We start from the raw sequence: 13592 nt of genomic DNA, 5'->3' as shown, positions 1-13592 counted from the left end.
TGGTTTATTCCAAACATCTTTCCAAATCCATCTTAGTGGTCACAATTTTGTTATATGACAATAAAAACTTGAACTCACCAACACACGTGACTCCATCTCCTGAGTATCCCGTATGACAGGTACAGTAGAACGATCCCTTGGTATTGGTACAGTTAGCATCAGCATGACAGTTGTGCGATAGATGTTTATATTTACTTGAAATAGCAGCCGGAAAGCATTCGTTTATATCTGCAAAAGCTTGTCTCAATTACACTTACTCAAAGTAAGTCTTTTCTGCAGCTATCATTAGTTTGCCGATTCGGTGCCAGATACTTATGGTCCCTCTTTACTAACCTTTAGTGGAGAAGACCCGTGAGCATCTGAGACAAACTAATGACGGCTACGGAAGACACTACCTTTGTCACTATTTCACTTACTATGATAGTGACAATGCTTTATTTAGTACCATTAGTTGCAATATCTCTATTTACATAATATACAAAAATCGTAACAATCTGAATGTAATGTTAAACACATAATGCAGTTGGCAGAATCAGTAAAAAATATTTATGAAGAGGGGAGGTGAAGAGGGGAGGTGGAGGGAAAATGCTTTCGCTTCAGATGTTTAGCGAGCGAGAGACTACAAGCGATGTGTTACACCTTCCCAAGTCAAGGAATTAACCACGTGACCGGAAGTTAAGACAATTCGGTATATTAACCTGAAACTTACCAACACACGTGACTCCATCTCCTGAGTATCCCGTATGACAGGTACAGTAGAACGATCCCTTGGTATTGGTACAGTTAGCAGCAGCATGACAGTTGTGAGCATAGTGACTGTGACGAGGAGACAGAGCATTGGCGTGGCATTCATCGATGTCTGTAGTAGATAATAGTAGGAATAGAAGTGTGAGAACAATAATCTATCAGTATAATTTATTATTTTGAAAAGTATTTATGATAAAACTTACCAACACATGTCACTCCATCTCCTGAGTATCCCGTATGACAGGTACAGTAGAACGATCCCTTGGTGTTGGTACAGTTAGCATCAGCATGGCAGTTGTGTGCGTAGTGACCGTGGTAAAGGGCTAGAGCTGTTGTCTTGCACTCGTTTATATCTGCATAATGCAATATTGTGATCATACCACTTTGTAAGACTCGGGTTTATAATGTTTTGTCACTAAGCTAAGTACTTTTTTTCTAATTATCTTTTGTTTTCTTTTCTCCATATGTTATCGCGTTCACATCATTTTGGCTAGCCGTGGAAGCCAAAGTTCCTTTGACAAGACAAGGTGCGAAGCTCAGTGCGTAAAGGTTATTCAGCAAGTTTAATTTAGGACATTTTGGACTTAACATATGTATTACCGGACCATTTCCCTTATCAATTCAGAGTTTAACATAATCAACCAATATAAAATGTCTTTGTGTAAACAAAAGTTTTGACGTTTGAAACTAGCTGGATCAGGAGCTTATAACTAAGAAGTATAGGCATGAAAAAAAAAAAAAAAAAATTTAGCATAATATATAGAACTAAACATACCTTATAAGTAAAATGGAGCAACATTCAATCATGTCAGTCATAATGCTCACCACTTGAAATACTTACCAACACACGCGACTCCGTCTCCTGAGTATCCCGTATGACAGGTACAGTAGAACGATCCCTTGGTATTGGTACAGTTAGCATCAGCATGACAGTTGTGTTTGTTAGTAGAGCATTCATCAATGTCTACAATGTAAAACATAAAGGAAGACATCATTCCATAAGTTTGTGAGCTGTGTCATTTTTGATTTAACACCCTTTCGTCTTGCTGCAAACGGCAATATTTCCCTAAAAAATATATATAAGACGACACAAGGGGAAAAGATTTGCACATGCTTAAAGTCCATGTGCAAATTAGCCAAAAAGTCTTCATGCTGTCGTAAAAACATGTAAAATTGACTTTCAAACATGCCTCACAAATAAAATGCAAAAAATGAAAAAAAAAAAAAAAAAAAAAAAAAAATAGAGACAGTGCTTGAAACTTGAAGCTACTGATTCTTTTTTATTGTCTTTAATTATACAGTACCTTGGTCTCAAAAATTAGTATACTCGCGAATTTTTTTGTATACTCGGAGAAAACGAAGACTTATTTCCTCAAACAATATTTTTAAATTCTTAGAAAACGTGCTGAAAGGCAAACCTGCGATAACCTTTTTCTCTAGTCTTATATAGGACTATAAGAATGTACGCCCAAAGCAATTGAAATTGGGTTTATATTTACCAAGACATGTCACCCCATTTCCTGAGTATCCCGTATGACAGGTGCAGTAGAACAATCCCTTGGTGTTGGTACAGTTAGCATCAGCATGACAATTATGTGCGTAGTGACCGTGATATACGGCTAGGGCTGTGGTCTGACACTCATTTATATCTGTTAAATTGAAAAGATTAGAAGGAGCATAAACTAGACAAACTAATGCACAGTTACTAAAGATAATACTCACCCACACACGTGACTCCATCTCCAGAGTACCCAACATGACAGGTACAGTAGAACGATCCCTTGGTGTTGGTACAGTTAGCATCAGCATGACAGTTATGTGCATAGTGACCGTGATATACTGCGAGAGCTGTTGTTTGACATTCATTTATATCTGTTGAATAACATTTGAAGTCGACACGTATTAATTAGTGAAAAAATACATCGGTGTTTGTCTTAATCGCGCAAGGAACTTAACCGTCGCAATTTTACAATTTTTGTTGTGAAGTGGGAAGATAGAAGAAGCGCCAAGACACAACTAGAAGGGGGGAGGGGTATTTTTTATAAATTACAAACAGCATACTCACCAACGCACGTGACTCCATCTCCAGAGTACCCAACATGACAAGTACAGTAGAACGATCCCTTGGTGTTGGTACAGTTAGCATCAGCATGACAGTTGTGTGCGTAGTGACTGTGATATACTGCGAGAGCTGTTGTTTGACACTCGTTAATATCTTGGAGAAAAAAGATGGATAATAGAATTTTCAGCTTATTTTGATTAAGTTTCAATCTGAAATTTGCATTGTATGTATATCTGCTCATGACATCTGAAAATCTTTATAGAACATTTGGTACATTGAAGGACGGATTCACATTCCTAAAAAAAGTAAATCAGTTTGTAGTCAATCTACTACATACCAAGACAAGTGACTCCATCTCCAGAGTATCCCGTATGACAGGTACAATAGAACGATCCCTTGGTGTTGGTACAGTTAGCATCAGCATGACAGTTGTGACTAAGATGTTTGTAGCGTGTTGAAATGGAAGATGGGAAACACTCGTTGACATCTGTTTAAGAGAAAATACATAATTAAAACTTTGAATAATTATATCTGCCTTTTTAAAAATCTATAATTCACTTACTCACCAACACACGTGACTCCATCTCCTGAGTATCCCGTATGACAGGTGCAGTAGAACGATCCCTTGGTGTTGGTACAGTTAGCATCAGCATGACAGTTGTGTGCGTAATGAGCATGATTTTTTGATAAAAGTGCAGGAAGACATTCATTAATATCTGAAAGAAAAAAGTGCTAGCAATAAAAAATGTGCTTTAAAGCTTTAAAGATGGTAATTATTATTATTATTATCATTATTATTATTATTATATTATTATTATTATTATTATTATTATTATTATTTTCTTTTTTTTACTTTCGCAAAGGTTATTCAAAACTGTGAGCGACATGTAAATGAAAGAATATTTTCGTGTGGTCGCCTACTCGTCGTGTGATCACGGACCTTTTTTAGAGCTATAGACTCTTTATCATCTAAATACTAAGTTATGCTTTGAAATGCGTCTGGGTAGCTGAATCACAAATAGTGAGACCTATCAATTTAATTTTCTATTTGTTACCTACCTTGGCACATTACTCCATCTCCTGAGTATCCTGTATGACAGGTACAATAGAATGATCCCTTGGTGTTGGTACAGTTAGCAGCAGCATGACAGTTGTGTGCGTAGTGACTGTGATATACTGCTAGGGCTGTGGTCTTGCACTCGTTGATGTCTTTGAAGTATAATCAAGCTTATATTACAACCATTATCATGATTATCTATTTTATCTATACAGAGGTACCTCTATTATATTAATATCAATATGTAACCTTACGGGACCTTGCCTGAAGTCTAATGAATAGAGGTTTAATTGTAAATATGGGAAGAATATTTCGAGCCTATGCAGCTAGCTGTTCAATTCAATAATGACTGGTGCTCGCTCAATAAGGGGCCCGCTTAACTAGAGGCAACACTGTATATATGAACTATATATGCATGAAATAGAATAGTGCGTTAAAAAGATATTTATGATTATAAACAAATTTGGATCAGGAGCTTTACAATGATACATAATAAAGAATGGCAAATATAACCTTGATTTAGGATTTATGGAAAGTATATCCCTTTATATATTTAAGAAAGAACTCATTAAAGAAAACAGCCAAGGGCATTTTGTAGGGGGTAAGGACAAGGGTTTGTAATACCATGTAGGGATAGGAAAGGGAAGAACATATCTTGTGTTCTTTAAAGCAGTTTTGGTATGACTGTGGAAAGCTCGCTGCCGTGCCTTGAACAACCGTGTTATTTTTTAGAATTTTAATTGGCTGATTTTTTTTCTTCCGCAATATGATTGGTCTAACACGTCCGTGACCTTGACGATCAGTATGTCCGCGCATTGTTCATGCCGTGTATCGGGTATTTCCAATGATAGGACGGAGAGTAAATCATCGCGCAATGTCATTGGTTTATAAATAGCGTTTGCCTTGCCGTGTCACGACTGTGTTCATACTGCAAGCTTAATTTTCACTGTAATAGTAAGACTGCTCTAACCCAACAAGGAAAACGTCAGGAATCGCAATGAATAATGTTAATGCAATATTAATGTTTACCAGTGATTCATATCTTTGTGAGACCCTTGACAAATTATAGTGCGCGAATCAGGAAAGTTTTTAGCAATGATAATTCTTACCGTTTGATATACTTACCAACACACGTGACTCCATCTCCTGAGTATCCCGTATGACAGGTACAGTAGAACGATCCCTTGGTGTTGGTACAGTTAGCATCAGCATGACAGTTGTGTGCGTAATGACCGTGATATACTGCTAGGGCTGTGGTCTGACACTCATTGATATCTGGTTGATAACGGTAATTAAATTTTCGTGAATTAAACAGCTTTTGGGGAGTTTCAAATTAATACCTTTTGCCGAATTTCTTAACTTCCTTTCTCAAACTATATTCATGTAGGATCTTACCGATACACGTGACTCCATCTCCTGAGTATCCAGTATGACAGGTACAGTAGAACGATCCCTTGGTGTTGGTACAGTTAGCATCAGCATGGCAGTTGTGTGCGTAGTGACCATGATATACTGCTAGGGCTGTGGTGTTGCACTCATTGACGTCTATATTATAAAGTCAGGTAAATTATTTAGACCTATCGGATTAATATTAATAGGGCTTATAAGTGTGTCGTCAATCATATGGGATAAAACGACTACCCAGTTCAAAAATAAAAAGCAGTTAAAATAAGTTTTATTTTATGAAGGATTTGTTTCCCCAAGTTCTAGTAGGAATGATGGCGTCATTTGACTCCCACCACCATAATGCTTCGCGAATTTTCTTTCTTTTTTAAAGTGGTATTCCATCATGAGAATAGTAAAACGATTGGTGCTAATTAACTGAACAAAAGAAAGTGTGCAAGGGAGTATGTTAGTAGAGGTCAGTGGCGTCATCATTCAAACGTCCTATTCTTTCAGGAATAGGTTAAATCACTTAGAACATTTTTCATTTTAAGCGGCTTTTGCGAGAAGTTAGACAGGGAAATACTTCACAACTTAAAATCTCTATTATATATATTTGTCAACAAGTAAATATTTCAAGAAAGGATTTTAAGCTTCTATAACTTTTTGACTAAGAGTTGACGCCCTTTTACAGAGTTTTAGACTGTCTAATTAGACGATTTCCCAAAATGCGCAAGCACTTGCAGAAATATCGCAGGCGCACACATAGAAACGAGACATTTTCAAGCAGTATTCATAGAAAATCATTGAAAGCAACTATAGAAATAAAGGCAATTTCCAAAACTTAAACCCTTGAAGAAAAGGTTTTGTCAAAAATGAACTTTGGTTTTCAATTCTTTTTATCCTGCTTCCAACTAAAAACAAATTATAGTTCAAAGTATTTTTTCATTAACACTGCAATTTCATAGATCCCGTTTCTTTGTTGTTTCTTGTTTTGTTTTGTTTTGTTTTGTTTTGTTTTTCGTAGTAGTAGTAGTTGTTGTTGTTGTTTTTTTTTGCGTAGCGCGCGTAAAATCCGAACGAGCTACGTTTTCGAATCTGATAACGCGATACTTTTGACAGCGCACGCGCTTCTAACAGCTATCATTAATATGTTAATTAAGAAAAACTAAAACTTTCCAGTTTGATCAGAAGGCTACAGTGTTACTTTAAAAGCTTTCAATAAAATAATAAATTGCCATATCATTCATGACTTCTTTACAATACAACACTCCTTTTGTTTGTTGTATGTGATAGCGAATTATTGTGTAACACTCTGTACCTAAACAAAGAACACCATCTCCAGAGTATCCCGTATGACAGGTACAGTAGAACGATCCCTTGGTATTGGTACAGTTAGCATCAGCATGACAGTTATGTGCGTAGTGACCGTGGTAAAGGGCTAGAGCAGTGGAATTGCATTCACTGATATCTGAAAGAAAAATAGACAAAATCCGCGTTGAAATGAAGAAATAAATCATGATTTTTTACTTTGCATGGAAAGCATAAATAGACGAAAAATTGATCCACAATAATTAGATCTGACATATAAAGAAAAGCAACAAAACATACCAACACACGTGACTCCATCTCCAGAGTACCCAACATGACAGGTGCAGTAGAACGATCCCTTGGTGTTGGTACAGTTAGCATCAGCATGGCAGTTATGTGCATAGTGATTGTGGTATACTGCTAGGGCTGTGGTATAGCACTCATCTATGTCTTTAATATAAAAAAATAGCGATTCAATGAATTTGGAACTTCTTTTCATTAGGAGGAAGATTAAACTGTACAAGGAAGTTTTAATACGCCTACCAACACACGTGACTCCATCTCCTGAGTATCCCGTATGACAGGTACAGTAGAACGATCCCTTGGTGTTGGTACAGTTAGCATCAGCATGACAGTTGTGTGCATAGTTACCGTGATACACTGCTAGGGCTGTGGTCTGACATTCGTTTATATCTGCAAATAAACAATTGGATAAAAACCAAATGAAAATTTTCCAATAAATTGACAGTTTGAGTATGAAGGAATTGTGTAAGGAGATCTCATAAAAAAATTCCAGGTAGAATTTCAGATGGGAAATGAACCCACGACTTTCCGTGTTCTAGTTCTGGTAGTTTACGCAAAAAAAAAAAAAAAAAAAAAAAAAAAAAAGCTGTTGTTCAGAAACTTCATTTACAGATCAAAAATTATAAGAGAAAAAATATTTTCCAAATATTATGGATAGAAAAAAGGAATGACTATGAGATATCTAGAGTAATGATAACCGATCTGCATGAATCGGAGAACATTATACCCAATACTAGGAATTTTCCTACCAACACACGTGACTCCATCTCCTGAGTATCCCGTATGACAGGTACAGTAGAACGATCCCTTGGTGTTGGTACAATTAGCATCAGCATGACAGTTGTGTGCACAATGACTGTGATTTAGTGCCAAAGCATTGGAGTTACACTCATTGATATCTATGGTATAAAATTAAAAGAAAATTATTTATGGAATTTACATTATGTATTGTTAAGTTTCTGTGCTCTGACTTCGATTAGCCAAGAGGCTTTTCGGGGCATCGATAAACAATTGAAGGTATTGTTATTTAACAACCACTACGTGAATACAATTCGATAAAAATTATTGGTTTACGCACCAAAACACGTGACTCCATCTCCCGAGTAGCCAACATGACAGGTACAGTAGAATGATCCCTTGGTGTTGGTACAATTAGAATCGGCATGGCAGTTATGGATCCCTATTCTACATTCGTTAATATCTGTCAAATGTTTAAAAGATAGCAATGGATAACGTTGCATTCTGATATGTCATATTTCATATGAATATGAATATGAATATTAAATATTTTATGATAGCTGATATTCGCCGTAAAGGATACAGGAGGCCATTTTCATAATCATTATGTTTACTACTTCAATAATAAGCGGCATTATTCATTGACGTAGAAAATAGCAGGAAAGCGGTCTACCACATTCAAAAAGACTGATATTTATGCCTTACGCGATAAAAGCTAAATTAGGCGTGTTTCTCCATTTTCTTTACTTCTTTAAAAGTTTCCTCGCAGATTCATCTGCGTATATATTTTCCTTTTTTTAAATCATTTCTGTGTTTTTAATTTTAGTAATAAGTTAATGTACATGAATGATTATCAAAATGACCTGCTGTATCCTCTTCAATAAGGTCATTTGTATATAATACTAATAAACTATAAATTATAAACTATAATTTTTAACATATCAATGCCTAGTTATTTAAACCAATCAAATAAGTGGATCAGGAGCATGTCTGGTGCAGTACGTAAGCGTCAAGAACCTTGTGTACTGTAACTAATGGCAACGTCTGATAAAGTGCTTGTTCACACATCAGTTTCACAGTCATTACTTGAATGAATTTTCGTGTCGGTCTAGTCGTTTTTTAAGTCAGTTCTTGGTGATTTATTGGCTTCTCTGTGATGAAATTCAGCCGGGTGTTAAACGTTCGTTTAATGCAGCTGACTCAAGGCTTGCAAAACATGAAAAAATTACAATAAGTACATTAAAAGAAAAACCAAAATATAAAGTTTAAGAATACAACATTTCTAATTTTATCAATAACATAGATGCAAATATAAAACCAAATAACCATTACCATACAGCACAAAGTGAGAGAGCAACACAACAATAACAACAACACCACCAACAACAACAACAACAGCAACAACTAATACAACAACAAAACAAGTTGATGATAATTGATTTTTTCTGTGATAACGAGATTTGCTTACCAACACACGTGACTCCATCTCCAGAGTATCCCGTATGACAGGTACAGTAAAAGGATCCCTTGGTGTTGGTACAGTTAGCATCAGTATGACAGTTGTGTGCGTAGTGACCATGGTAAGGGGAAAGACCTGATGTCTGACATTCGTTTATGTCTGTTGGAAGGAAGTTTGTTTTCATGTACATGTTACACTTCACAACAAAGCAAATCACAAGAGAAGATGGTTTTGTAAGTTGTCATACTTACCAACACACGTGACACCATCTCCTGAGTATCCCGTATGACAGGTGCAGTAGAACGATCCCTTGGTGTTGGTACAGTTAGCATCAGCATGACAGTCATGTCCGTAGTGACCTTGATATACTGCTAGGGCTGTGGTTTGGCACTCGTTTATGTCTGCCAATTAAACAATCAGATAAATGTAAAGGAAATTTTTTATACTAATTCATAGTTTAGGTTTAAAAAAAGGCATAACCAAAATTATAAGCGTAATTTTTTTTGCCAAGTGTTGTGAGTAGAAAAAGAACTAATAATGAGGGTAATAAATCCTAGCAACACAGTTGACTCCATCTCCCGAGTACCCCGTAATATAAATGAAGGCAGCTCCCATTATTTTAGACTCAATCAAAATAAAACTTAAAGGTGAAAATAAAATCGGGAATTTTTTAAAACTATTTTTATTATTCCAGATAAAGATGATGTACCCATAATGAAGACCAGTAAAATTAATCCAATCAAAATGCACTACATCGTTGGTTTTTTTCACGAATCTTTGTCTTCCACCTTACTACTCTCCCAATTTTTACAAGTGTATTCTTGGAGTTTTTTTTTTGAAATAATTCTTCGATAAAGTTTTTCATGGACATATTCACACTTTGAATTCCTGGTAATATGTTTTTACTCGAAAAACAAAAGATAGCTACTGATAATGTAACACAATATTATACAGGTTTAGCGCAAATTTACCTAGAAGGCATATATTTGTCTTTCATTCAAATTCCAATTTTGGAGATTTCCGAAATTTCTCGGGACGAAAGAACACTGAACAGACTTGAAACACTGAGTAAAAAATAAGCATACTTCTACTTCTTTTACAGAACGATGATTGGGTACCGATATAAAAAACTTCTCGATTATGAAAAGTTTAAATGGATGTGAAAAAGTCGCTCCCTCATGAAGGTAACATCCAATAAAAGGACCTTTGAGGCTCCTCCGATTCAACTCTTAACCACATTAGTCAATTCAATATATTTTTATCTATATTTTTTATTTTTGTTTATAATTGATGATTTTTGTTTTTGTTTTGCTATGACCAAACATGATTTTTTTTTAATTATGAAAAAGGTGCATTTGCAAATAGTTTTGCTTTGAAATCAACCGCGAACGGGAATGGACGGACGGACTGCAGTAAGCGGCCTATTCAAGCCATGAAAAATCAACTCCATGGGTTACTATTTTGTTCTTAAGTATGGTGCTCCGCTATAACATGTAAACGACGGCGAAATTAATTTAGTGTATAGAATCAAAGACTGAGAATCCAAGTTTAGGGGGAGGGGGAGGGGGTGTGGGGGAGGGGGGGGGGGGGGAGTAAATATCCTTTTTTAAGCAAAGAAATATCCTCAATTTCTTGAATTAATAAAAATCGCTTATAACGAATGATAAATGAATGTATATATATGAAAGGGTTAAAGAATAAAGGAAACGAAGAACAAGAAGAAAAAAAGTTTTCTTAATACGGTGGGAATCGAACCCACGTCCACCAACTTTAATTAGATCATTAATTCCAAAATACAGAAGAAAAAACAGTGCCTTCATGCCATACCCCTAGACATCCGCTGGGTCATCGTATGGACTTCGGACATGACGGCAATTAAGTCCCTCTGCCCTTGGGTGTACGGATTACGCAGGATAGTGTTCTAGCCGAAGCAACAGGGGAGAGACTAGCCGGCCCCCAGACCATATCTACAGCTAATCCCTTGCACTCTGCCACGCACTGGCACGTTGATTTGAAGTGGAAAATAATCTAGTCTATCTGGTGCATTGTTTTCATGGCTATTGTTGTGTTAATTTCCAAAAATCGTGGCCCAGTGGAAAAAACTTGGACTTCCAAGACACTGAGTCAAGCACGTTTGAGTGAGATTAGTACTTGGATGGGTGACCTAAAATGTATATCTAAACACTTTTATCGAAATTCTTTTTATTTTCATTTTTATTTTAAGATACTCGAATAGATATAAATGTTTTTCCCCCACTTTTAATCCGCCGTAGTATAAGCTATTACTGTCTACCTATTGCAAATGCTTTGAAAAGCCTTTGAACGACAGATTAACTCCCCATTTTCCGTTTTGTTTCTGAAAGTTTTAATATTTTTATTAAGTATTTCCTGTGTATAAGAACTGATTCCAATAAGCAAATGGTACGTAAAAAAACTTTTTTTTTGAGGTTGAAAGTCTCGGATTGAAAGTAAAACAAGTTCACATCTAGAAACAAAATTCTCTTTATGAATATACCGCAATGAAATTTAGTTGCATTGATTTCTACATACCAACACACGTGACTCCATCTCCAGAGTATCCCGTATGACAGGTACAGTAGAACGATCCCTTGGTGTTGGTACAGTTAGCATCAGCATGACAGTTGTGTGCGTAGTGACCGTGAGATGGGGCAAGAGCTGTTGTTTGACATTCGTTGATATCTGTTCAGAAATAACGGAATTATTTCAGTGTCGTTTTAATGGAAGACAAAAGAATAATATAAGCAGATAGCTTGGACGTGTCTACAGAATTCACGATAAGGAGACTAACTGGAAATGAACTGGCGTAAACCCAATTCAACGAAACTTACCGACACACGTGACTCCATCTCCTGAGTATCCTGTATGACAGGTACAGTAGAACGATCCCTTGGTGTTGGTACAGTTAGCATCAGCATGACAGTTGTGTGCATAGTTACCGTGATATACTGCTAGGGCTGTGGTCTGGCACTCGTTGATATCTATCATTGTGTAAAAAGTTAAATTGTTAGATTTCAAACTATTTCAAATGAACTCGAAGGATTTGTTACTCACCAACACACGTGACTCCATCTCCTGAGTATCCCGTCTGACAGGTACAATAGAACGATCCCTTTGTGTTGGTACAGTTAGCAACAGCATGACAGTTGTGTGCGTAGTGACCATGATATATCGCTAGGGCTGTGGAGTAGCACTCGTTGATATCTGGAGGAGGAAAAAAAAAGCGATAATTCATGGTAATAGAACCTATCCGGTCTATAACATTTTATCCAATTGTATTAAATACAAAGAATTCGAAAAGATAACTAGCTAAACTGCATTTTGCGTCATGATTAAAAGATATTTATCCTTCAAAATAACTGCACTCAGGCACTGTTTCGACTGCAAGATTGAGCATACATTTACCGGAAGCACGGATGACGTAGCGGTGAAAGCGCTGGACTCTCACCAATGCGAAAAGGGCTCAATTCTCGGACTCGGTGTCGTATTGGAGTAGAGTTGCTTGTTGGTTGTCTCCGGTGATTCGAGGGTTTTTTAGGGTTACCGGTTTTCCAAATTTAACGCCCATATTCCTAATCAATTATGGAACGAGGGCCCCAGATTTTTTATCTACTAACTATGTAAAAAAACAAGGCCGATTTCTATAAAGCTTACCGACACACGTGACTCCATCTCCTGAGTACCCCGTATGACAGGTACAGTAGAACGATCCCTTAGTGTTGGTACAGTTAGCATCAGCATGACAGTTGTGAGCGTAGTGACCATGGTAAGGGGAAAGACCTGATGTCTGACATTCGTTTATGTCTGTTGGAAGGAAGTTTGTTTTCATGTACATGTTATGCTTCACAACAAATCAATCACAAGAGAAGATAGTTTTGTAAGTTGTCATACTTACCAATACACGTGACTCCATCTCCTGAGTACCCCGTATGACAGGTGCAGTAGAACGATCCCTTGGTGTTGGTACAGTTAGCATCAGCATGGCAGTTATGTACCTTAAGGGCGCATTCATTTACGTCTATTGCGTAAAAATAATTCTGCATTGGTTGGCTTTTTATCATATTAATCCCCGTAGTTGAGATAAAATGGTTTTTTAAAAACTGTTTTCATGTATCCGTTATTAATATTAGTAGTAACATCAATAATAAAAATATAATAAATATCAATTCCTTTTAGGTTGATTTTATACGGCGAATATCAGTGGATATAATTACACTTATTTCAATGCAGTAAGACACCAAAATTCTATAAACGTAAGGTGACAAAGAGGATCATGGGGAGCAATTCACATCGTGCAAGTAAAGGTTTTAGATACAAAAAATAGCTTGAGGAAGCTTATAGGAGGTGAAACTTTAAAAAGTTAAATCTGGTAAAAGAACAGAAGTCAATCAAAAATAATCAAGTGATTGAAAAGTTTAAAATGCATCTACCCATAATCCTTTTGGTACTAACTTGATTGAAATAAGTTATACCAGTAGTACCACAATACGATCATTAAAATTAATATTAAACAA

General features: G+C 36.3%; 1 protein-coding gene across 1 annotated transcript in view; it reads right to left on the bottom strand.

The window, feature by feature from the left end:
* The window catches only part of LOC116307635 (uncharacterized), a 53046-nt gene that overhangs the window by 24440 nt on the left and 15014 nt on the right, over positions 1–13592 (bottom strand). Inside the window, exons 28-51 of the mRNA XM_089038953.1 lie at positions 12974–13096; positions 12733–12882; positions 12133–12282; positions 11910–12059; positions 11611–11760; positions 9312–9461; positions 9070–9219; positions 7942–8064; positions 7613–7762; positions 7104–7253; positions 6861–7010; positions 6571–6720; positions 5262–5411; positions 4992–5141; positions 3869–4018; positions 3376–3525; positions 3147–3296; positions 2813–2962; positions 2470–2619; positions 2247–2396; positions 1589–1711; positions 951–1100; positions 710–859; positions 79–228 (exon numbers count right to left, since the gene is read on the bottom strand). Of these exons, the coding sequence (XP_088895079.1) occupies positions 79–228; positions 710–859; positions 951–1100; positions 1589–1711; positions 2247–2396; positions 2470–2619; positions 2813–2962; positions 3147–3296; positions 3376–3525; positions 3869–4018; positions 4992–5141; positions 5262–5411; positions 6571–6720; positions 6861–7010; positions 7104–7253; positions 7613–7762; positions 7942–8064; positions 9070–9219; positions 9312–9461; positions 11611–11760; positions 11910–12059; positions 12133–12282; positions 12733–12882; positions 12974–13096 (3519 nt within the window). The remainder of the gene's footprint in view (positions 1–78; positions 229–709; positions 860–950; positions 1101–1588; positions 1712–2246; positions 2397–2469; positions 2620–2812; positions 2963–3146; positions 3297–3375; positions 3526–3868; positions 4019–4991; positions 5142–5261; positions 5412–6570; positions 6721–6860; positions 7011–7103; positions 7254–7612; positions 7763–7941; positions 8065–9069; positions 9220–9311; positions 9462–11610; positions 11761–11909; positions 12060–12132; positions 12283–12732; positions 12883–12973; positions 13097–13592) is intronic.

The sequence above is a fragment of the Actinia tenebrosa genome, unplaced genomic scaffold (assembly GCF_029948245.1).
Source record: "Actinia tenebrosa isolate PJP-AT-01 unplaced genomic scaffold, QUT_ActTen_1.0 PGA_scaffold6__47_contigs__length_16458017, whole genome shotgun sequence".
NCBI lineage: Eukaryota > Metazoa > Cnidaria > Anthozoa > Actiniaria > Actiniidae > Actinia > Actinia tenebrosa.
Note: the sequence above shows the minus strand (reverse complement) of the source record. Positions and strands in the feature narration are given on the sequence as shown.